Genomic DNA, 23,769 nt, shown 5'->3' on the forward strand with positions numbered 1-23,769 from the left:
GCTGATCGGTGAGTCTGAACCTCACTGACAGATATTTATGACCTATCCTGAAGAATGGTCATCAGTATTGTCAAAATCCCCTTTAAGCCCAGGTAAAAGAAGCCATACAAAAAGCAAGTACACACAAACGCCACAGTCATAATATACCGTATTTTTCGCTTTATAAGACACACTTCCACCTATAACTCCCCCCCTCAGGAGGTGCTGGCTGTACTCACCACTCCCTGGTCTTCTTCCGGGCCCTATGCTGCACTTTGTCCTCACTGTGTATAGCTTCAGGACCTAGCGCACGTAGGTGTGCACTATAACCTGATGTCGTCAGGTTGCAGTGCGGGGGCCTGGAAGAGGACCTGGAGCAGGAGAGTGCAGGGCCTGGAAGAAGACCTCCTCGTCTTGAACAGGAGAGGCGAGTTCATTTATTTAATGTCTGATAAAAATATTTTTCAGATTTTTCTCCACTAAAACCTAGGTGCGTCTTATAAAGCGAAAAATAGGGTACTTGGATATTTCTAGAGGTTGGTTGACAGCAGTCGATATGTATAGTGAAAGTTATTGAGCACAGAGCTTGCTTATATGGCCGTTTCTCGCCTGTAAGTCGCCAGTTGTCTTATTCACACTATCTAATGTGAGTAGGTCGTTGCATGGCAGCATGCGTCATTTTCTCCATCCAAGAGCATTATATCCTGGTGGACCAGAACATTGAAAGGCACTTAGGTTCCAGATGGTTGCTGCCACTCCAGTTTCATCCACCTAGCTGCAGCTCAAGCCTTGGCAGCATTCAAAGCTGACCATTATAAGTGTGTACAACACATGCCAAAAATTCCCAGTGTGATGTGGATGGAAGAAAGTGAGAAACCAGTATATTAACGTATCTGAGCATTTTGACCTAATTTCTTTTCATAATGGATGACTGATATGTCTCATTCTTGTCACCCACTGCTTTCTGCTTGATTTGTGTGGTTTCCTTGTCTCATAACCTACATTAGCCCCAGTTATCTACTTTTGACGACTAGATTACGGTTTCTGTGGCTGTCATTGTTTTTCCTTACTGGTATCTGAGATAGAAGGTGGAAAATAAATAACGGTTTAGTTGGTGGCCCACTTACATCTACTTATTGGGTTACAGCCTACTTCTGCTAGGTTCTCCATATACAGAGCCATTTACTCTACCACATTTCATTTTTTCGTCATGCTCTATACTCTATAGAGTACTATATTATGGCGTCTCTTTCCCATTGAAGGTTGATGGCATCCGCTAGGTGTCCTGTGCACCAGGTTAAGTTGAGGCACATAAATTAATGGTGGTATCCACTGTGATTCGCCATCAAAGTCCAGGACGCAAGATGGATTCAAGGAACTGCTAGATACATGTTCAGAGCTTCATTGTGGAGCACAGCAAGTGATGTGTCAGTAGGCAGGCTTTCCTCACATTGTTGACATTTTTATTTTTTTCCTAACCCATTTAGTGCATTTTATTTGAATGGTCTATGGTGCTATAGCACAGCACAACTTCTAAGCTGGTGCCTTCTCAAAACAGCTGATTGACGGGGGTCCCGAGTATTGGAACCGAACCAATCAAATACTGATGACCTATTCAGAGGATTGGTCATCAGCATTAAAATGTTGGAAAACCCTTTTAATTCTACATATATGTATTTGTGTGAATATATTAATTACTTCAACAGACAAAGAAAGTCCTTGTGTGGCATATCCACTACTTTCAACCCGACACCTGTTTATAACTTCGGCGATTCATAGCCAGTGGGGGGGGCTTTATTAAGACTGGTGTTTAAAATGCCGGTCCTAATAAATGACCCCCTTAATCTCTATTATTTTTTTTTTTCTCTGGCCGTAACTTTATTTGGCTGTCTATATGGTCATACGAGTGCTTGCTTTTTGTGTGACAATTAGTATTTTTCAGTGGCACTGTATTGGGGATGTATAACTTAAATTTTTTTGCACTTTAAATTAACAACACTCGCCATGTGGCATTACTAGCATGTCACCATTATTCTATGAGCCGGTACATTTATAATACCAAATATAGTAGTGGGATTTTTTTTAACCAATTTTGCACAATATCTAGTGCCAATTTTTTTTTATTTTTTGACACATTCCTTCATTATGTCAGTTGTGTATATACCATGTTTTTTTATTTTATTTTTTCAGTTTTTTATTGAAATGTTTTTTCTTTTTAAATGAACTTTATTAAAGGGAACCCTTTTAACCTTTTTATTATAATTTTTTTTTGTCCTACTAGGGGCCATTACTTTTATAATGCACTGGTATACCTTGTATACCAATCAATGCATTATAGCCTATCACTGTAAGGGCTCATTCACACGACCGTGAGTCTTTTTCAGTGTTTTTTGGGCCGTTTTTTCCGGGGGGGTTTTCAGTACTTGTTCCATTCTGGTTTTTTTCTGTGTGGCATATACAGTATACTGTAATTACATAGAAAAATTTAGGCTGGGCATAAAATTTTCAATAGATGGTTCCACAAAAACTGAACGGATACGGAAGACATACGGAGTACATTCTGTATGTGTTCCACTTTTTTTTGCGGAACCTTTGACTTGAATGGAGCCACGGAACGTGATTTGCGGGCAATAATAGGACCTGTTCTATCTTTCAACGGAATGGAAATGCGGAAACAGAATGCATACAGAGTACATTGCGTTTTTTTGTGGAACCATTGAAATGAACGCTTCCGTATACGGAACACAAAAAAACGGTCCGTATATGGAATGTACAAAAGGTTTGTGTGAACGAGCCCTAACAGTGACATGCTGTCTATGAGCCCGTGTATTGGTGCAGCCTGTATGGGATCCTGCCAGGAACTGAACAGACTCTAGACATGCAGCATTGATACTCTCCAGACCAGTACTCCAGCAGAAATAAGCTTGCAGTACTCGATATGAGCCAGTGCGTAGATGCCAGGGCTCCTTGCCTATGTGGCGTAGAGGACACCATGTTAGTATTTATATAAAATTTGATTTTCTTTCAAATGAAATTGTCGCCCACAAAAAGGCAAATGAATTTAATTTGATTCATCGCCCAGCCCTTGGTTATGCACTTATAGGACGTATGTCTCTGATGCACTGTAAACCTCACAGTCTACTTTTATGGGTATTTAATTCCCACTGTGAAATTTTCTCACCCACACATAAATCTGCTGTTCTGTGAAGTAGAGCGCACTGGCACCTGTCCAGCAAATGACATAACTGCGTATTCCCGGACAGCCGTGTGCTGTAGTATGACGCAGTCATGTATCTATTAGCTGAACATATGTCTGGTAAACAGTCCATCTGTTCATTGAAAGATGACGGATGGTGTGCATGGACGTATGTCGGGGTCAACTGATATTTGTGTGGCCGGCCCTTGGGCCTGTGCCTGGCCAATAAAGATCACTGATCGACTGTGTACAAGTTTATCAGCACTCGATTAAAGGGGTTCTCCAGGAATAAAGAAAATGAAAACACTTTAAAATTACTTTATTATAAATATATTCCCAAATACCTTTCATTATTTTATAATGGCTCGTTTTGTCTGGGGAGCAATCATCAGGGGAAACAAAATGGCTGCTGTCCTATTAGTTCACACAAAACCTATCCTGGAGGATGAGGCAGCACTATGGCTCGTTGTGGTGAAGTGTCCTTCTGTGTGATTAGGACAGGTTTTGTGTGTACTGATAGGACGGCGGACATTTTATTTCTCCTAATGATTGCTCCCTAGACAAAACAAGCCATTCTAAGTAATGAAAGGTATTTGTGAATATAAATAATATAAAATAATAAAGTATTTTAATTTTTTTAATTCTTGGAGAACCCCTTTTCACACTGCCCAGTACAAAATGAAAAGGGGATGAATGATCGTTATTACTGTCAGTAGTTTCCCATTCACTATTTTTGGCAGCAAATCCTTTGTTTCAAAGGGCATTTGTTAATTTTAGGTGATTGGCGACACTTTTAAACAGCCCAATTATTAGGAATGAGGATATGTCATCTTTCACCCATCTTAGGCTCCTTTCACACTAGCGTTCGCTGGTCCGCTCGTGAGCTCCGTTTGAAGGAGCTCACGAGCGGACCCGAACGCAGCCGTCCAGCCCTGATGCAGTCTGAATGGAGCGGATCCGCTCAGACTGCATCAGTCTGGCGGCGTTCAGCCTCCGCTCCGCTCGCCTCCGCACGGACAGGCGGACAGCTGAACGCTGCTTGCAGTGTTCGGGTGCCCGCCTGGCCGTGCGGAGGCGTGCGGATCCGTCCAGACTTACAATGTAAGTCAATGGGGACGGATCCGTTTGAAGATGCCACAATGTGGCTCAATCTTCAAGCGGATCCGTCCCCCATTGACTTTACATTGAAAGTCTGGACGGATCCGTCCGAGGCTATTTTCACACTTAGCTTTTTTTTTGCCATTTTAATGCAGACGGATCCGTTCTGAACGGAGCCTCCGTCTGCATTATTATGAGCGGATCCGTTCAGAACGGATCCGCCCGAACGCTAGTGTGAAAGTAGCCTAAAAGGGGACTTAAGCCACTTAAATGGTCAAACAACCTTTCAAAAAACTGCATAAATCAATGTCACAGGTGGCTGTAAGTAATGTAAGAGTGTGGGGAACCCCTTTAAAGGGAACCTGTCACATTGAACATGGTGTTTGAGCTGCAGACAGAATGTTGTAGAGCAGGAGGAGCTGAGCAGATTAATGTATAGTTTTATGGGAAAATATTCAGTAAAACTTGTATTTTATACATTTTTATTTTTATTTTTTTATTCCCTGCTCCTTCTGGGCTTAATATTCAAGGAGTCGGTCCTATCAGTGACTGACAGCTATCTGTGTATACACAGTCATAGAGGGAAGGCTGTCAGTCACTGATGGGACCGTCTCCTGGACCTCAAAGCCCAGAATGAGCAGGAATATAAATGTATAAATTACAGGTTTTACAGAATCTTTTCCCATAAAACCCTATATCAATCTGCTCAGCTCCCCCTGCTCTATAATATGGTGCTTGCAGGTTACACTGCATTTTCATAGTGAAAGATTCCCTTTAATATGCAGAAATAAGCTAAAAATAATTTCATAATAATCTGATTAGGGAAGTTGTGTAATTTTTTTTTATAACTGGTGTTCTAGTTCAAGCTGTTCTGAAAATATCTGTTTCCATGAAACAGATTTCAAGTGTTTGTGTGACCATTTTCAGGTGTGTAATCGTGTAGGTTTAGTTTTTTTTTTGTGCCTGTTTTTGCCATTTTTTCATTATCTAGCTTTGAAGTGAATGGAGGAGATTTCTCAAACTAGTGTAAAACTGTCTCAGTTACCCATAGCACCCAATCAGATTCCACCTTTCAGGAATGAACGCTAGTTTCTGATCACTGTTCTGGGTAGATAGCCAGAGTCTGTGCAGGTACACCCCCCCCACCCCCACCTCCCCCCGCCCAACTGGTTACCACCCCTCTGTACCCTTACGGCAGACTGCTAGCAATTCATTCATAACTTCTAATAGAAATAATGTAGGAATGACACAACATAGAGCCATACTAAGGCTAGGTCTACACGACGACATTTGTTGTGCAACATTTTGTTGCACCAATGTCGCGCAACAATTTTTTTAATGGCAGTCTATGGTGTCGCACTGCAACATGCGATATGCTGCGACTGCGACGCAACAGTCGCAGAAAATCCATTTGAGATGGATTTTTCTGCGACTGTGGCGTCACAGTCGCAGCATGTCGGGTGTTGCAGTGCAACACCATAGACTGCTATTATAAAAATTGGTGCGACTAATGTCGTTGTGTAGACCTAGCCTAATGGAGGCTGCAGAATTGTTATTACATGGGGAATGCATGAAGCTATTAAAACAGGCATGTCAGGAGAGGTGATAGATCCTCTTTAAAACAAAGTGTTAGAACGAATCTACTTTGGATCTATGATCCGCCGCTCGATTCGCTCAACACTACTCATTAATATCAGATCGGCATGGATCCGACTCACAGACCCCCACAGGCCATCTTTTTGGAGTAGCCGGTAGTGCTGCTTCACAGCTCACCAAGCACAGCGTCATCCATTGTATAGTGGCTGTGCTCTATTGCTGCTCACTTGGGTGGGACGGGCTGCGCCTAGGACATGTGACATCGATAAACGTGACATCACTGTTCTAGGAAGAGGCCTAATCATTCGTGGAAAGCTGCAGCCTCTTCAATCATCTGATTGGACGGGGCGTTGGGAGTCAGGACCCCCTTTCCCCCCCCCATTGATCTGATATTGGTGACCTATCCTGAGAATAGGCCCTGAATATCAAATTTCCAGAAATCCCCTTTAATAAAAATAAATGGCCTAGTTAAGTAAGCAGTATATTATAAAACTGCTCGTCTCAAAACCAGGTCAGACATGATAGTTTCCTCCTCTGAGGCTAGTTTCAGATGGCCAAATGTTAGGATTGGTATTACCCTCTGTGGTTCTACTGAACAAATTTAAATCGCAAGGTGGTTTGGGTTTTAGGTTATGGGGTACCCCCTTCTGGGGGTCAGGTACCCCATACCAGCAGTATGGTCACTTTGGATACATCTGGACCATACACAACCACGCTTTTGTTTGGTTCTTTATGGCAGTGGGAGCATGTTTTCTGACCCGCATTACTCATGTGTTTCTGGTGTGTCTGTTCTTGCTCCTTCTTTCCCCTTCCTCGCGGTTCTGACTTCTTTTGGCTTGTTACCCTCTCGCTCCCTGCCCCCTCGATGGTATGTTTTCATGAGTGTGGTTTCCTGCCGTTATTGATGTTCTGCCTCAGCTGCTGGAACCACATAAATGTCCTCCTCAGAAGCCGAGTGTCTGCGCGGCCCATGGTAGAGATGGCTGTGTGTTCTCAGCTGTTCAGGCCACGTGGACAGTTCACACTAAGCTTGGGGTCCTGAGGGAACAGACCATCTGCTCTAGCAGACATTACAGATCTGTTGCAATCGGCCTGTCTCGGCTTGCTCACGGCTTCCCTTTTGTAGTGCACTTCTCATCTGCACATGCTACTTAGAGATTAAAAAAATATGGTTTCCTTAGTAAAATTGCTGATATTTTTATTCCGGTCTTTGATGAGACCCTGTGCTGCCGGAGGAAGCGCCTAATTACACAGGCCTAGTAATAAATAACGTGCAAGTTCGACAGTCCATGCGCCCAGAGTGAAAACTATGCCACCCCCAATTGGAGTAGTTATAAACTCCTCTTTTACACCAGGTTTTAGGTGTAAACGTTAGTCGGGGGGTGATTATCCAGGCCCAACACATACTCCAAAGTGGTGAGGATGCTGTAAAAACGCCTGTGTGACACAATATTGTCATTTGGGCTTTTAAAAAATGAACAAAAAGGGATCTTGCAACTTATTTTTTTTTTTTTTGCACCAAAAACTGTTACAGCGATTGTATGTACCAACACGAGACATTTTATTGCAGACTGCTGGAAAAGCATTCGTTAAAGGGGTGTCCCGGATGTTTGAAGTTATCCCGTAGGCTGTGAAAAGGGGTTAATCCGCACGTAAATCCGTGACCACAGCTGATATGTAAACATATAACACCCAAAGGGTATAAAGTGCAAGTGAAAAAAACGGTCTGTTTGTTGATGTGGAGATTTATCTTGTTTTTCTCACTTGCACTTTATACCCTTTGGGTGTTATATGTTTACATATCAGCTGTGGTCACGGATTTACGTGCGGATATACCTCCTCAGGTGCAGTCCATTTTTTATCTGATGTATCATGTTCTCATTTTATATCTGTAACTTGTATTTAATAAAGAATGTATTTTTTGATGATATACCCGTCGAGTCTCGGTTCATTTTCGGTATTGGGTGTATTTATGTACACTGAGTGGGTTTGTACTTATTTTTTAGGGTCTTTTTTTACATAGTACATTTTATAGATTACTTGTATGTCTATGTTCTTTGTAAACCTGTATATAATTATTATTTCCAGAACGTGCATAGAGTGCAAGTCCAGCCTGATGATCCGTTCATTTTGTGTGGTCCCAAGGGGTACAAGGTTCCTGTTCTCAAGATCTGTAAGCCCCCACTAGTCTAAGTTATCCCCTATAATTTGGATGGAGGATAGCGTCTGACAACGTTAATACCCTTTTAACGTTAGTAGGGATAATAGAGGAATGGAACAACATAATTATATGAAAAGATGCTCCAAAATTATTATTGCAATGCAAGTAGTTACTAAAACAGACATGTCAGGAGTGGTGGCAGGTCATTTTTTATAATTTTTTTTAAATATTGTCATACATATATTTTATACAATGAATGTCTGCGGTTAGAGCTGCACTGGGCCTGTTTAGCCATTGTAGGTCGGGACGGTTGAGATTTTTTTTTTGAAACATGGGGGGCAATTTCAGCTTTGTGTCAATTGGCGCTCGTTTTTACCTGGCCTGATGCACACTGAATAGGGGAAAAAAGCTCATCACTATGATCGTTCGTTCCCCATTCAGTGTGCATATTGGTAATTTTTCAGGTCATTCCATATATCAGATGATCGGCACCAGCTTTACACATCAGGTAATGATCAGGAGCTTTTTCATTCTGGATTATCGAGTAAAAGAGCGCTTAGTCGATACCTTCATGTGATATGTGGCCATGTGCTTATCCACTTTACATTATATTACCCATATTGCTGATTATCTAGCGCAGTGGATATTCTGAAGTGCCAGCTCTTATGTCTTCTTATGTGTTTTTACATACAGTATGCCCTCCGCCTCCGGAGCCTGAAAATGGGGGATTCATATGTCACCCTCCACACTGTGAAAAGCCCTTCACCTCGGGCAGTGTTATCGAGTACTTCTGTGCAGAAGGATACATGTTGAAAGGCGACTACAAATTCCTAACCTGCAAGAATGGAGCCTGGAACCCACCTATGGGAGTAAGCTGCAGACTTAGCCAAGGTAAGTCGTCTTGTCCGCCCGAGCGTTCCTGTTCAGTGCAATGTTTTGAGTAGTATTGCTAATTCTTCACTTTGTTTTTCAGAAACCAATAGAAATACCAGCTTCGGTGTCCCAACGCTATCAATCGTTGCCTCGACAGCAAGCTCAGTGGCCTTGATATTGCTCCTTATTGTATTGTTTGTTCTTCTACAGCCCAAAATCAAGTCCTTTCAGCATAGCAGGTAGGTGATCGTGTATGTACACATGTAGTGTGATTCGCTTTGGCAAGTTGATTATCTACAGTCAGTGAAATCTAATAAATGTAGCCCCGGATGACTAATAGTTTCTGTAAAACCAGAAAAACCAATGTCAGTACTTGCTGCAATTGGAAGATTAACAACTAATAATTGACTGGTAAAAGCTTCATTTACTCCCCAATAAGAGGAGCGTCGCCTGAATAGAGACTTAAAGGGAACCTCTCACATTGACAACGCGAGGAGGTCCTATCCGTGATTGACAGCTATCTGTATACACAGTCACAGAGGGAAGGCTGTCACTCACTGATGGTCACACACACAACTTCCCTAATCGGACTATTATGAAATTATTTTAGCTTATTTCTACATTTTAAAGGGAACCTGTCACTATGAAAGTGCAGTGTGATCTTTTAATACATAAAACTCTATAACATGCTGCATACAGCTCAGACACCTTGTGACTGGTTCCCTTTACAGTAATTGACCAAGGTTAGAAAAATATGGCTGTCTTCATCCAAAAACAGTTCCGCTTGGTTCTATTGAGGTGAATAAGCTCTGCTGCAATTAGGGTTGAACGAATCGAGCTTCAGATCATAGATCCAAAGTTGATTCATTAAAACTTTGTTTGTCGTGCTGTTTCCGTACAGCATTAAAATGTATTTGTTCCGTGTAGGAAAACTTCGTTTCGGCTGAAGTTGTGCAAGATTTCGGTAAATTACCTTGGTATTCCTGTCTGCGTATTTAAAAGCATTTTAAAATAGTAATCCGAAATCGGCTGTGATACCGAGGTACCACCTAGTACCAAAGCCGACTTTGCATTCCTATTAAAATGTTTTTAAATATGCAAATAGGAATACCGAAGTCTCGCGCAACTTCCACTGAGGCGAAGTTTTCCTACACGCAGCCAATACATTTTTAATGTATTACATTTTAACAGCCTTACGAACAAAGTTTCTTAACAAAAGCGATCTATGATCCAAAGCTGAATTGCTCAACCCTAGCTGCAATACCACTTTCAACGCCGAATGGTATGATGCTGTATTTTTGTTTAAGGAAGCAGCCATGTTCTTTCTGGTCATGGACAATCCCTTTATGTAAGGTTTTCTGGAACATGGGTGGTTTAAACTTTTTATGGTAAGGTAGTGGTTGTAAGTTTTGCCCGGTCCTGTGGAGTCCCCGATGCAGAAATTCCCCTGCCAATCAAATTAATATGGGCATGGTAACTGTCACCTCGGACTCCGTATCACCATTGTATCTTATCGCCACTGAATATAACTCATAACCTAGTGAATTACCTTCATCACTTCAGCTGTTGTGAAACCATTTATGTCAGTGGGAGTTGTGAGAATGGCCAAGCAAATATGCATGCTGGGAATTGTAGTTTCACAACAGCTGCGGTGCCAGAGGTTGCAGACCCGTGGCAAGAGGCTTAGAACCCTTTTACATGGGCTGATCCTCATATCAATGACTAATGTTTGTACAAACTCTAGTTTGTACTAGGCGCTTGCATCTTTCATGCAGAACTTGAAATAGTCTTTTTTTTTTTGGTGCAGCACAGCGCCCTGTAAAAAGAGGGATGTGCTGCTGACAACGATGAATCTGTATAGGGATGAATGATCATAGTGCTGATCGCCCACCTCCCCATGCTAAGACGATAATTGCTGCAAGTAAATGATTCTGAATAAGCACACAATAATCTGGAACAAATGGTCTGTACCCAGTCATTGCATTGAGTATCAGGCCATGTAAAAGGGCACTAAATCTAAAAAACTATGGGGTACATTTATTAAGCCCAGGGTTTTAGATGCTAGTCTTAATAAAGCCCCATAGCTGGCGGTGGATCCGCCGGAGTTATGAAGAGGCGCCAGCCTTTTAGACCATTTTCTAGATCTAAGGCTACTTTCACACCTGCGTTCGTTGCGTATGCGTCTTGTATCTGCACAGACGGATCCGCACCTATAATGCAAACACTTGTATCCATTCAGAACGGATCAGTTTGCATTATTCTTTTAAAAAAAAGTCTAAGTTAAAACGGATCCGTCCTGACTTACATTGAAAGTCAATGGGGGACGGATCCATTTTCAATTGCACCATGTTGTGTCAGTGAAAACGGATCCGTCTGGTTCCGCATGGCCAGGCGGACACCAAAACGCTGCAAACAGCGTTTTAGTGTCCACCCCCAGAGCGGAATGGAGGTGGAACGGAGCCAAACTGATGCATTCTGAGCGGATCCTTATCCATTCAGAATGCATTGGGGCTGAACTGATCCGTTTTGAACCGTTTGTGAGAGCCCTGAACGGATCTCACAAACATTCTGTGAAAGTAGCTTAAAACAGGCGTAGAAAATGGTAAATGAGAAGGGCCTACGGCCTGTCCCCTTCACTGCCACACCCACAATTTTAGACCTGGCATGAGCGGGGAAAGGTTGCAGATAGCGGCCCCTGAAATACGCCTAAATACATTTAGGCGTATTTCAGATTAATCCCTTCCCGCATTATCATGTATGTGAGCGAATGTGGCTCCTTTACCACATCCTCACGTGCATGTACGTGATGGGAACGGGCGGGTGCAGGAGCTGGGCCCCTGCTGCATCCGCCGGCATCTGTGTGTGCAGTGATGCCGGAGGATTAACCCTTTCACTTGCGGCAGTCAGCACTGACCGCAGCACATGTGGGGTATACAGAGGGAGGGGGCTCCCTCTGACTCCGTGCCCCCCCCCCGTGCGCTGGCAGGGGTTCGATGGTTGCCATGGCAGCCCCGATGCCTTACACAGGCATCGGAGCTGCCAGCCTACGGAAGTCCAGGAGATCCAGCCTCAGCACTGGGTCTCCTAGGCAACTGTCAGCATCTCAATGTGTAAGATGCTGACAGTTCAATTTAGTACAATACTGAATTGAAACCGGTATCAAACCCTGAAAAGATGAAGTCCCACAGTAGGACAAATATAAAAAGTTAAAGTGGGAAAAAAAGGTTTTGTTTAAAAATAGGGAAAAAAAGAAGACGTATTACATAGTGCCGCATCCGTATAGACTGGCTCTATAAAAATATCACATGACCTAACCCCTCAGATAAAATAAAAGTAAAATAAAAACTGTGCATTTTTTTTTTCAATTAATGGCCGGCTTTATATGTTTCACAAACACATTTTATTTTAATGTGTTTATATAAAACACTCCTAAAATCAACATAAACACATAACCCCCATTAATACCTTATAGTCCTCACTTTAAACGTTGTAACTTATTTGATCTCCGTTCCTCCTAGGGTTCCTGTTGCGGAGCTCACGCAATACACCGGAACCTCTAATCACATGCAGCGATCCGTAGCACATGAACTCTACTGATACATTGTGGAAATCTACAAATTGGAGGAATCTAAGTACGGTACTTACTAGAATCGCTGCATGTAAATAGAGGTTCTGGTGTATTGCGTGAGCTCTGCAACGGGAACCCTAGGAGGGACTGAGATCAAATAAGTTACAACATTTAAAGTGAGGACTATGAGGTATTTATGGGGGTTATTTGTTTGTTTATTTTAGGAGTGTTTTTATATTTTTAATTAAAATGTGCTTGTGAAACAGATGAAGCCGACCATTAATTGAATACTTTAGTACTGCGGCTAGGCTGTGCTATATTTTGGTGAGCCCTTTATAACAATTGTATGTATTTTTCAATAATTTTTCCTATATTTTTTTTTTTGTTTCAAAAATATTAGTGTATAAAACTTTAATAAAAAAAAAAAGAGTAGACATATTAGGTATTGCCACGTCCATAACGACCTGCTCTATAAAAATATCACATGATTTAACCCAACAGGTGAACACTGTAAAAAAAAAAATATATATATCACATGACCCTACCCCTGGATTCTGCCCTCTCCTTCCGACAGCACATCCAAGCCCTTTCCACCACCTGCCGCCTCCAACTCAAAAACATCTCCCGCATCCGTGCTTTCTTTAACTTCGAATCTGCGAAAATGCTTGTACATGCCCTCATCATCTCCCACCTAGACTACTGCAACACTCTCCTCTGTGGCCTCCCATCTAGCACTCTCGCACCCCTCCAATCTATCCTCAACTCTGCTGCCCGACTAATACACCTCTCACCCTGTTAGGCTACTTTCACACTAGCGTTCGGGTGCCCGCTTGTGAGCTCCGTTTGAAGGCTCTCACAAGCGGCCCCGAACGCATCCGTCCAGCCCTAATGCATTCTGAGTGGACGCGGATCCGCTCAGAATGCATCAGTCTGGCAGCGTTCAGCCTCCGCTCAGCAGGCGGACACCTGAACGCTGCTTGCAGCGTTCGGGTGTCCGCCTGGCCGTACGGAGGCAAACGGATCCGTCCAGACTTACAATGTAAGTCAATGGGGACGGATCCGTTTGAATATGACACACTATGGCTCAATTTTCAAACTGATCCGTCCCCCATTGACTTTCAATGTAAAGTCTGGACGGATCCGTCTGAGGCTACTTTGACACAATTTTTTAACAATATAATGCAGACGGATCCGTTCTGAACGGATCCACCGTCTGCATTATATGAGCGGATCCGTCTCAGACGGATCCGCTCTGAACACAAGTGTGAAAGTAGCCTTACTCCTCTGCCAATCCCTTCACTGGCTCCCCATTGCCCAGCGAATTCAATTCAAAATACTAACAAATACATACAAGGCCGTCCACAACCTGTCCCCTCCCTACATCTCTGAGCTACTTTCCCAATACATCCCCACACGCACTCTCCGATCCTCACAAGACCTCCTTCTCTTATCCCCTCTTATCGCCTCTTCCCACAATCTACTCCAAGATTTCTCCCGTGCATCCCCCACATTCTGGAACTCGCTACCCCAACATATCGGACTCTCACCTACAGTGGAATCCTTCAAAAGAACCCTGAAAACCCACCTCTTCAGACAAGCCTACAACCAGTGACCCTGCTGCCTCTTTACCGCCATGACCAACTTCACCTGCACCTACTGTGTCCTTCTCCCATACCATGTAGATTGTAAGCCCTCACGGGCAGGGCCCTCTCTCCTTCTGTACCAGTTTGTAACTAGTCTTGTTTATGCTTAGTACACATGTATGTATACCCCTTTTTTTTTTATATGTACAGCGCTATGAAATGAATATCGCTTTAATAATAAAAAAATATTATAATAATGTAAGCCTGACAAAGTGACTTCAGACCTGAACTGGTCCTTTAAAAAGTGGGTTTTGGAAATTTTCTGAAAAATTTCAAGATTTGCTTTTTTTTTTTTTTTTTTTTTTTTAAATCAGATAATTTTTATTTGGCATTTTTTTGAAAATTACAAAAATACAAAGAAATTTGGCCTGCACATTATACATGCATCAGTTGATAATCATAGTATCATAGTATTACATGATCGGCAAAGAGTCACTTCCATGAGTATGTAATATGGCAACAGGCATATCATGAGATGCACCTAAGATCAAGTAATCTAGTTACACAGTATACCATGTACAAACCACCTTTCCATCCATTGTAAGTAATGAACAAAAGATCAACCCTCCCTGCCCAACTATACCCCCCAGAACATCAATCCCAGAACATGTGCATTAAGGTAGCAGGGCTCAAGCCACATCTAGGACAATCCGCATCCCCCCGAACACCTATCCGACATAAAAACTCTGGCGTCCTGTACACCCGGCGTAATAAAAACAACTGGGACATGCGCTGCCCCTCACAAACTGACAGTTGCGGGGTGAGTGCTAGGATCATCTTCCACTGCTCTTCTGAAATCGGCCCAACCTCGCTTTCCCATTTAGATTTAACTGCTAAAACCTCTTGTTTAATTGACTTCACATATTAGTTCCTGTAGGTAGATGATATTAAACCGCACGAGGAACTGTTAGTAAGAAGTTGCTGAAACAATGGGACCGTAGTACATTTCAATGATATAGAGCTAGCCTGTTTCTGAAAGGCATGCCGTAGTTGCAAAAATTGATAGAAGGCCGTATTTGGGAGACCAAATTCAGTTCTCAACTGCTCAAAGGACTTAAAAACATCAGCATTCTGTAGTTGACGTAGATACCTCACTCCTTTGCGCTCCCAGGGTGAAAAGCCATCTAATTGGAATAGTTCAGGAAGATGTGGATTCCTCCAGATAGGGGAAAACTGTGTAAATCCTTTTACTGATAACAGCGCCCGACATTTCTGCCAAACTTTGTATATCATGGAAAGTGTGGGGTGCCCTGGCAGCCTACCAACAATTCCGTTATTTTCCAACAAGACCACCGGTGAGTCGTGACCGATAATGTGCGCCACCAATCTGGCTGAGGCAACGTCTCCAGGAGTCCTCCCCCATCCCCTCAACTGTTGCAACTGTGCTGAAATGTAGTAGAGCCATGCATTCGGTACTGCTAGCCCTCCCTCCTCTTTTCCTCTTTGCAGAGTATCTAGTTTAATCCCAAGAACTTCTACGCCTTCTTACGTCCTCAAAAAATAAAATGGCATTTGCAAAATAATCCAAACATGAAGTAGACATATGGAAAATATAAAGTAAAAACTATTTTTGGAGGCATTACTGTCTATTATAAAAGTAGGGAAATAGAAATTTGGAAATTTTGGGTAAATTTGGTTTTTTTTTTTTTATAAATAAAAATGATTTTTTTTTTTACTCAATTTTACCACTGTCATGAAGTACAATATGTGACGAGAAAACAATCTCAGAATGGCCTGGATAAGTAAAAGCGTTTTAAAGTTATCACCACATAAAGTGACACATGTCAGATTTGCTAAAAATGGCCTGGTTCTGAAGGTAAAGACTAGCTTTGTCTTGAAGGGGTTAATAAATGACCTATGTCCTTCAGAAGGAATGCCTTTTGTGCTATATCCTTACCACGTGTCACAAATGTTAAAATAAACTTTTGAAAAGTTAACCTGGCCATACATATGAGAGAAGTGTTCAGCTGAATGTTCATCCTCAATCCTCCTATTCCATATGCATGCTCAGCCGATCATGCGTGTTTAATGAATGGGGAGAGGGTAGAAAACTGCTGCCATATTCCTCTGGTAGCTGTTTATCTTCCCGCTAAAAAAAGGAGTTGTCCGACTTTTTTTTTTTTTTTTTTTTTTTTTAAGTAAAGGGGTTAAACATTTTTGTTTTGACAGCGAGCTGGGACAAAGTGCCAACCTCAGGTGGCCGCGCTTACAGAATCTGCCAAGGGGACTGGTACTCTGTAGCGTAGCAGAACAAGCTGCCTCCATGGCTCAGGAGTTACAGAAGCAGAGTAACGCTGTTTTTACGTAGCTCCTGCAGTGGGAGGAATGGAAAGCATGGAGCACCTGCCAGCTCGGCAGTTTACGTAAGCTCAACTATCTGGGACCACTGGGAAATCAGCAAGATGGGACAAGATTTTGGGGGATTGGACAAGCATCTTGCTTTTTTGCAACTGACTGATCAGTCATTTCCTACATGCCATGAGGGACCAGGCAGTACAAACATGTATCATATTAAACAGCTGGCAACCCCTTTAAGCATGCATTAAAAGTTGATGCAGACTGTGTTGCAGGTAGTGCTTCCCAGGATGAAACGTATGCTTTATGTGTAAGATTACTTACTTAATGTCTTGTCTCTTACAGGCGTGATGCATGTGTGCCAGGGGAACAAGTGTCCATCATGGTGGATGGTGTGCAAGTCGCCCTTCCTTCTTACGAAGAAGCCGTGTATGGCAGTGCAGGAAACTGCATCCCTTCTGCCAGTTCTCGTGTACAGATAGTATTATCTGAAGGACCAGGGGAGGATCAGGACATACAGCAGGAGGTGTCTCTCTCCGACACCAGGGGACAGTCTATGGGAAGCATTCATGTCACGGGCCAAACAAGTACTACCCAGTACCCAGCAGGCAGCACACAGCGCTCAGAGACTGTGATGGTCCACCAGACCTCTTCCCAGTGGGCCGCAGGAGCAGAGAGCAGGACATTAGGACAGGAAGGAGCAGAATCTGAAACCAGTGATGTGCAGAGCCTCCTGTCCCTGTCCTCTGAGGAATACACAGATGGTGAGTAGCTTCACATTACATGCTTGGAGAAATGAACAATTCTAGTTTCCAACAACAGGACATCCTGTACCCCTAATCACTTCAGACTGGACGCTTATCGTTTGGCACTACCTTAAGGTTAATGTCCATCATCATAAACTCAGTGCAGAGTATTTGCCCAGTGTTGATGGGAATACCCCTTTAATAACACTTGCATAAACATTGTTAAAGGGGTTGTGTCCCATAATGGCAGCTTATCATCTAGCTACAGGATAGGACACATGTCTGATCACAAGAACAGGGGTCCTGCATTCCCTGTTTGTATGGAGCTGTAGCTGAATTTGTGCACTCTGCGCCATTCAAACTGTATGGGAGTGCTGAAGGATGGTAGAGTACAGGTCTGTCCCCAGCAATGGATAATAGTTGTCTTTTTTGGGGACCGAATAGTGACCAGTAGGTGGTAACTTACTGCGTACTATTTCAGTGACCTCTATAATAAAATAGTATGCGCAAAGCTCCAAAGCAGCCAGACTCATGTCATTTATCTTGTGGTAGCTGTGTTAAGAAAGGGGGGCAGATTTACTAATTTTGAAGGCAGTGTAATACTGCCGACGATTGCCTGATGAACGGGCAAACCCTTGTTCATCGGGCAATTCTGATTTTTAGTAGCATGCTTAAAAATTTGCGCTTTTTGGCGCCAGATTGCTATTAGACAGGACTATTACCTCCTATTGGTCACTGCTTGTACCAAAAAAATGACAACTATTATCCTTTGCTGGGGATATACATCTGAACACTCTACTCTACTATTCTTCAGCACTCCCATACAGTTTGAATGAAGCAGAGTGCAAACCACTGGACAACATGGGGACAAGCGATGGCATAGCGACTGCTCCTTCCCATGCTACGGAGAAAATCGCTGCATGTAATAGCAGTGGTCTCCCTCCCGACAAATGCTTGGTGATCTGCCTGCCTAATACAGGCTTAAGTGTAAACCTATTTCGGGCAGATTAGCAGGGGCAAACGTTCCTACGACGTTCATTTCCGATAATCTGCTTGTCTAAAGATGCAGCCGATGAAGTAAGTTGTCATTTCTGGGCAGCACCCTGCTACCCAGAAACAATGCAGCTGTATGAGGATGAGAGATTGCTCATTGTCATACTGTGGAGGTGATCACTGCATGTAAATACAGAGCTTCACCTCCATTGAATGAACAGCTAGTTGTCTGGAAGGATCGCTTCCTTCCAAATAATTGTCTGCTCCTCGGGCCGTGTTAACCCACCATTTACGCTGGGTTCACACCTGAGCGTTCGCGATGGAGCGCTCTGTATGCGCGATTGTACCGGCGTTTGCAAACGCGCATTCAGAGACAAGCGAACGCCAATTGTTGCGCGTTCCCAAAAGTCTACGTACGGGAACGCGCGACAAGACGCCCCAAAGAAGCTCATGTACATCTTGGGGCGTCGGGCGTTTTACAGCGCGATCGTACGCGCTGTAAAACGCCCAGGTGAGAACCATGCCGATAGGGAAGCATTGGTTTCTCCCTGTTGAGCGTTTTACAGTGCGTAGGAACGCGCTGTAAAACGTTTAGGTGTGGACCCAGCCTTAGTCTAAAAATGTGGCAGATTTTTCACAGTGGTTGATGCTGGATGATGAGTCTAGTGCACCTTTAGACTGTCTAGTTTATATCCCCGATTAGTGGCTTACCATACTTTGTGCCAAAATTCTGGCACAATTTTGGTGCACGGTATCCCTCCTTAGGTCACTCCTCTTTCTCCTGTGAAGGAACAACCACTTGTGGAGCATGGCCCAAACAATGTATGAGGCATTTAATAAATCTGGTGCACGGCCTGTGTGCTAGAATTCTGGTGCGTTTTCAATAGTAAAACTGCCCCGTTGTGTGCGGCCTTCGGGGAAGGGTGGTCTATGGTCAGTAACAAGGTCAGGCAATCTTGTATGATTTAACTTACATTAAATTTTTTTGTAGGCACTACCTATTCTATTATATCAAATCATAGAATTGTAATGCAATATGTACATCGCACAGTAAAATGCTGTACGTTTTTTCCCAGTATAACATGAATGATTCCACCAATGATGGATTTACCGTACTTTTTTTTTTTTTGAGTATACATTTATGGTTTTTTGGGGAAAAAATGGACAGGATTGTACTGTGTCATATACATTGCAGTTATGATTCCTCCCCTGTTTTCTTGTTGACGTCCTTTTGGTATTTGCTTGCCTTGTATATACCACTGCTTGTCTGGAAAAATGTCGTCTTTTTTTCTAGCTAAATATAATTTTTCTCTCCCTCTCCAGATATCCCTCTGCTGAAAGAAGCTTGAATACCTCCGACGTCTGCCTCAGCCATGCAGGATCCGTACAATCTTCCTGCTCTGTACCTCCTGTATTCACAGGAGCTCTGGAGCTGACAAATCGTGCCTCCCCCACCTCACTGAGCGCAGACATCTTGTCCCCCAACTGCACTGGGAGCAGATAGTCTGAGCCTTGCTTGCAGAGGTGTAAAATTATATTTCATATGTATGTGTAATATTATAGGCTATATACAGATATAGGAACACCCCTGGGAAGCGGGCTGGATCTTTACAGCACCTGGCACTTATCCCTACCAATTATAACAATACCTCTTGGCCTTCCTATGGTTTCAGCACTCGCAGAAAATGCCCTTGGCTTCCTTAAGGCAAACAGTCTTATGTACAATATAAAAATATATATATATTCCTTATTAAGGACCTTTGTCTCAGGCTGGCGCTAAACAAATCCACTAACGCAGAAAGCAACATTAAAAAGTCCAGAGCAGCACAGGGCAAGGATACCTCCAAGGCCCTATTTACCTAAAAAGTGGACTGCATTTCACAGTTAATTATGTTTGATACCATATAGAAACACATCTTTCATCTTGTCAGACTGAGATGAATTTGAGGCTTTTTGCATGCAATCTCGTGTGTTGTGGTGCATGCTCCCCACAAGATCCACTGTTTCTGTAGATTAGGGAAGTCTCATAGGTTTGACCCTTTCTGCCATATAGGTTTGAAGGGGTAGGTATAACAAGCAACATTTAATTAATGCAAGCATGACTGTACCCAGCGGTGACAGTGAGGGCCCCTGACTGCCCTGGTATCACAGGTATAAACTGAGAAACCTGACATCTGTGCCCATAGAATGCAAGATTGCGGCACTCGCTTGACTGTTTCCTCGGGCTGTCCCTGGCTTCCCTAACTTCAACATAGAATATAACGGGATCCCCTGTATTTGCACAGGGACTGGATGTGCTGAAGTGGAGGAACAGCTGTTTTCACCTCCAATACTGGGGCAGCCTTTGGCCTTTACAGTCACAGTAAGGGTACAGTATAACGTCATTTATGCCTGCATTATTAATCAAGCTTTACTGTATATGGAATTTTAAAAAACTTAGGTAATAAGATAGTCAACCCCTTTAATGCAATTTTAAAGAGGAAGTATCCTGAAAGGTTCTACTTTTTATTATTTTTATTAGAGGATGCTCCAACTACCCATTTCAGTGGTACAGCCAGATCCTAAGCATAACTGTGAAGGAGCAGTTATGTTTGGATTTCCCTAACATTTTTTAAGCCATTATTCCCTGTTTCAGCTGCACAGCTAAATGCATGTCACTTAGAAGCAGGGGGCATCTCCCATTTGTTTAATCTGCAAGCACTGTACCTCATTGAAGTCCTTTCCCTTACTTCCCAGACAGCTCACAGACAGATAAGTAGGGATAAAATCACACTTGCAGACACACAAGAGGCTCCTGTGATGTTCAGAAGCTGAGTAGAAGCAGTTCTTATCAGGCCCAGGATCTCAGCTAGCTCTGACATGCCCCCATCTCTGTTACTAGGGATAGATCTTGCCTGACAGCAGGCAGTGGACTGCAACTTAGGTGTAAATAGGACCCTTAGTGGCCATGAATTTACAGCTTCTTTTCAGGCGGATGCAAGCAGAGTTTTTTTTTTTTTTTTTTAAAGGAAGCGATTTAGAAATTTGCTAATTAAACCATTCTCTATAAAATGAAATTTTGTAACAGTACAGTCACTCTTTAAATTCTAAAAACAGTGCTGATTTGGATAAAGGTCCTGGGCCTATAAGCTCACTTATGCTTATGTAGTATCATGCTTGTATTCTTAATGCTGCCCGTACTGTTGTATAACTAGCAGTAACATTTTTTATTTTTTATTTTTTATGCTTGAAAAGCCTACTTCCCCTTTTAAATAACTTGACTAAGGCTTGGATATTCTATAGGTACATTTATCCTTGGTGGATAGCCATGGTGCATGAAATCGGTAACACACCAGTCTAGATGGTAACGTGTTATACAGGAAAGGCCAAATTAGAAATGGGATGAGGTCAGGTAGGAGGTGATGAACAGTAATCGGGGCTCTGTGGAGGTGCAATACGGTATTATGCAGGAAATATTCTCCTGGCGGTTAATGCTTTAAGCACACAATGTCCCAGTCCTGTCCACGGAGGCAGCCAGAATATTTATAGGGTGAGATACGGGAACCGTAGAGAGGGGGCAGATTTGTAAAGTGGGAGATTGGAGTCTTGCAAGAGTGTGTGTATCATTTATTAGACAGGACTAATGTCCTATGCACACTTACACCATAAACCTGTGCTCGTGGGTGTGCTTGTGTGAGTGTGCTTATGTTGGTGTGTTTGTGTGCTTTTTGGGCCTCTCTTTTTTACCATTATGTCATATATAAGATTGACTGTTCAGAGACTACACTGTGGGGGATCAATACATTTGTGCTGCAGTGCCATGCTTCTTTTTTGCAAAAAATAAATAAAAGAATTGACAAAGTGAATCCTAGTCGACCTCCTCTACACGTTGGCAACCATCTTTGAGCCTGTCCTGTCATCCCACAGTACCCAAATCAATGGCACGTAAGGCATCAGTTGATATGCATGGCCTGATGATAACTCGGTTAGGGTCTTGTGAACAGATGCTCTAAGGCAAGGGTCGAGAACCTCAAGCATGCACGTTTGCTTGAGTGTTCTCTTAACTCCCATATAAGTAAATGGAGCAGGCTGGGAGTTGTAGTTTCACAACAGCGGGATTGCCAGAGGTTGCTGACCCTTGCTCTAACACTTCATTCAGTACAGATCTCATATTGATGACCTATCTTGAACGCAGCTATTAATATGAAAACCTCAGAGAACCCCTTTAAAGTCCCACTAGGGGACATTTTAGAGACCATTTGCATAATACACTGCAATAGTTCTGTCAGGTGTACTAAGACCGGCAGCCCTGGGGGCCATTATTAGGCCCATGAGGGGCCAGGGGAAAGGTCTAAAATAAAATCTCATTCATAGCAGTTAAGGGTACATCTGTGGCCCCTACGGCACATTGATAAATCTCCCCCATTGCACCTTACACCTTGATGAAGTCAGTCTAATGATCCGATGGGTTTAGAACTGGTTGCCTGTACTGCGTGTAGATGACAAGTAGATTTTTTATTTTTTTTTGTGCCACATTCACTCTATCTTTTGACGTCTTTCCCCACAATCAGATGTGCAATATATTTCGAAGCATAACATGTATAAGGTTCTGTGGCCTGCACAGCGGCTTGTAAATAACTTATCAGACTCCTGCGACTGTAACCAAGGCTTTGCTTTAAATTGAGGGCTCATCATGTTCTCATTTCGCTCTCTTTTGGGGTGGTGAACCTTACCCCCTCATATCAGATGATCTGTATTTCTACCCAGTACCTAGAGTTTAGAAATAAGGATACAGCCCTGGTCGTCACTTGAAATGATGCTAGATAACCACTAGAATGGTCGTCTGCCAGGCGTTACGTGCAGCATCATAGTATGGGGCATGCATGTAAGTGTACAGGGCTTGTTAACCCCTCTGGTGCCAGAATGATACATTATAAATAAATCACAGCTTTATTCCCTCTGCTCTGACTGTCACCCTGGACATTGCTGTGGGGCTAAAGATAATATTTTAATATTTGTACAAAGTAATTTAATTTTAATTGTTCTATGTATATAACTGCATTTCTAAATAATAAAAAAAAAAAGTTTCTTTTAAAATTAAACTTTGTACGGTGTTTTTTTTTTGTTTTTGTTTTTTTTTAACTGGAAGACACAATATGATTTCTTGAAGGGTGACTAAGTTTTTGGGAAACTTGATCTGTCACAGACACTTCAAAGGTTTTGATTGGCGAGGGTCTAAGTGAGACCACTGCTGAGAGGTAGAATGAGGAAAGAGAGGCACTCTCGTATAACGCTCTCTCCCCTCAGTTTTCAGAAAACTTAGTGACCCTTTAAAAATACTTAAGGAACGTACATAATTGCATTGGTTGGAATTTTGTTTTCTTTAAAGGGGTTGTCTCACTTCAGCAAAAGGCATTTATCATTCAGAGAAAGTTAATACAAGGCACTCACTAATGTATTCTGATTGTCCATATTGCCTCCTTTGCAGGCTGGATTCATTTTTCCATCACATTATACACTGCTTGTTTCCAGAGGTTATGACCACCCTGCAATCCAGCAGCAGTGGTCGTGCTTGCGCACTATAGAAAAGAAAGAATCAACCTCTATGGTGACTGAAACCGTGGGAGCTCACATAGGCTGCT

General features: G+C 42.7%; 1 protein-coding gene across 1 annotated transcript in view; it reads left to right on the top strand.

Moving 5' to 3' along the window:
* SUSD6 (sushi domain containing 6) overlaps positions 1–23,229 on the top strand; it is a 50,641-nt gene extending 27,412 nt beyond the window's left edge. Inside the window, exons 3-6 of the mRNA XM_044271494.1 lie at positions 8,724–8,921; positions 9,004–9,142; positions 16,755–17,173; positions 19,472–23,229. Of these exons, the coding sequence (XP_044127429.1) occupies positions 8,724–8,921; positions 9,004–9,142; positions 16,755–17,173; positions 19,472–19,497 (782 nt within the window). The 3' untranslated portion in view covers positions 19,498–23,229. The remainder of the gene's footprint in view (positions 1–8,723; positions 8,922–9,003; positions 9,143–16,754; positions 17,174–19,471) is intronic.
* Positions 23,230–23,769: the final 540 nt, after the last annotated feature.

Source organism: Bufo gargarizans, chromosome 11 (assembly GCF_014858855.1).
Source record: "Bufo gargarizans isolate SCDJY-AF-19 chromosome 11, ASM1485885v1, whole genome shotgun sequence".
NCBI classification, from domain to species: Eukaryota; Metazoa; Chordata; class Amphibia; order Anura; family Bufonidae; genus Bufo; species Bufo gargarizans.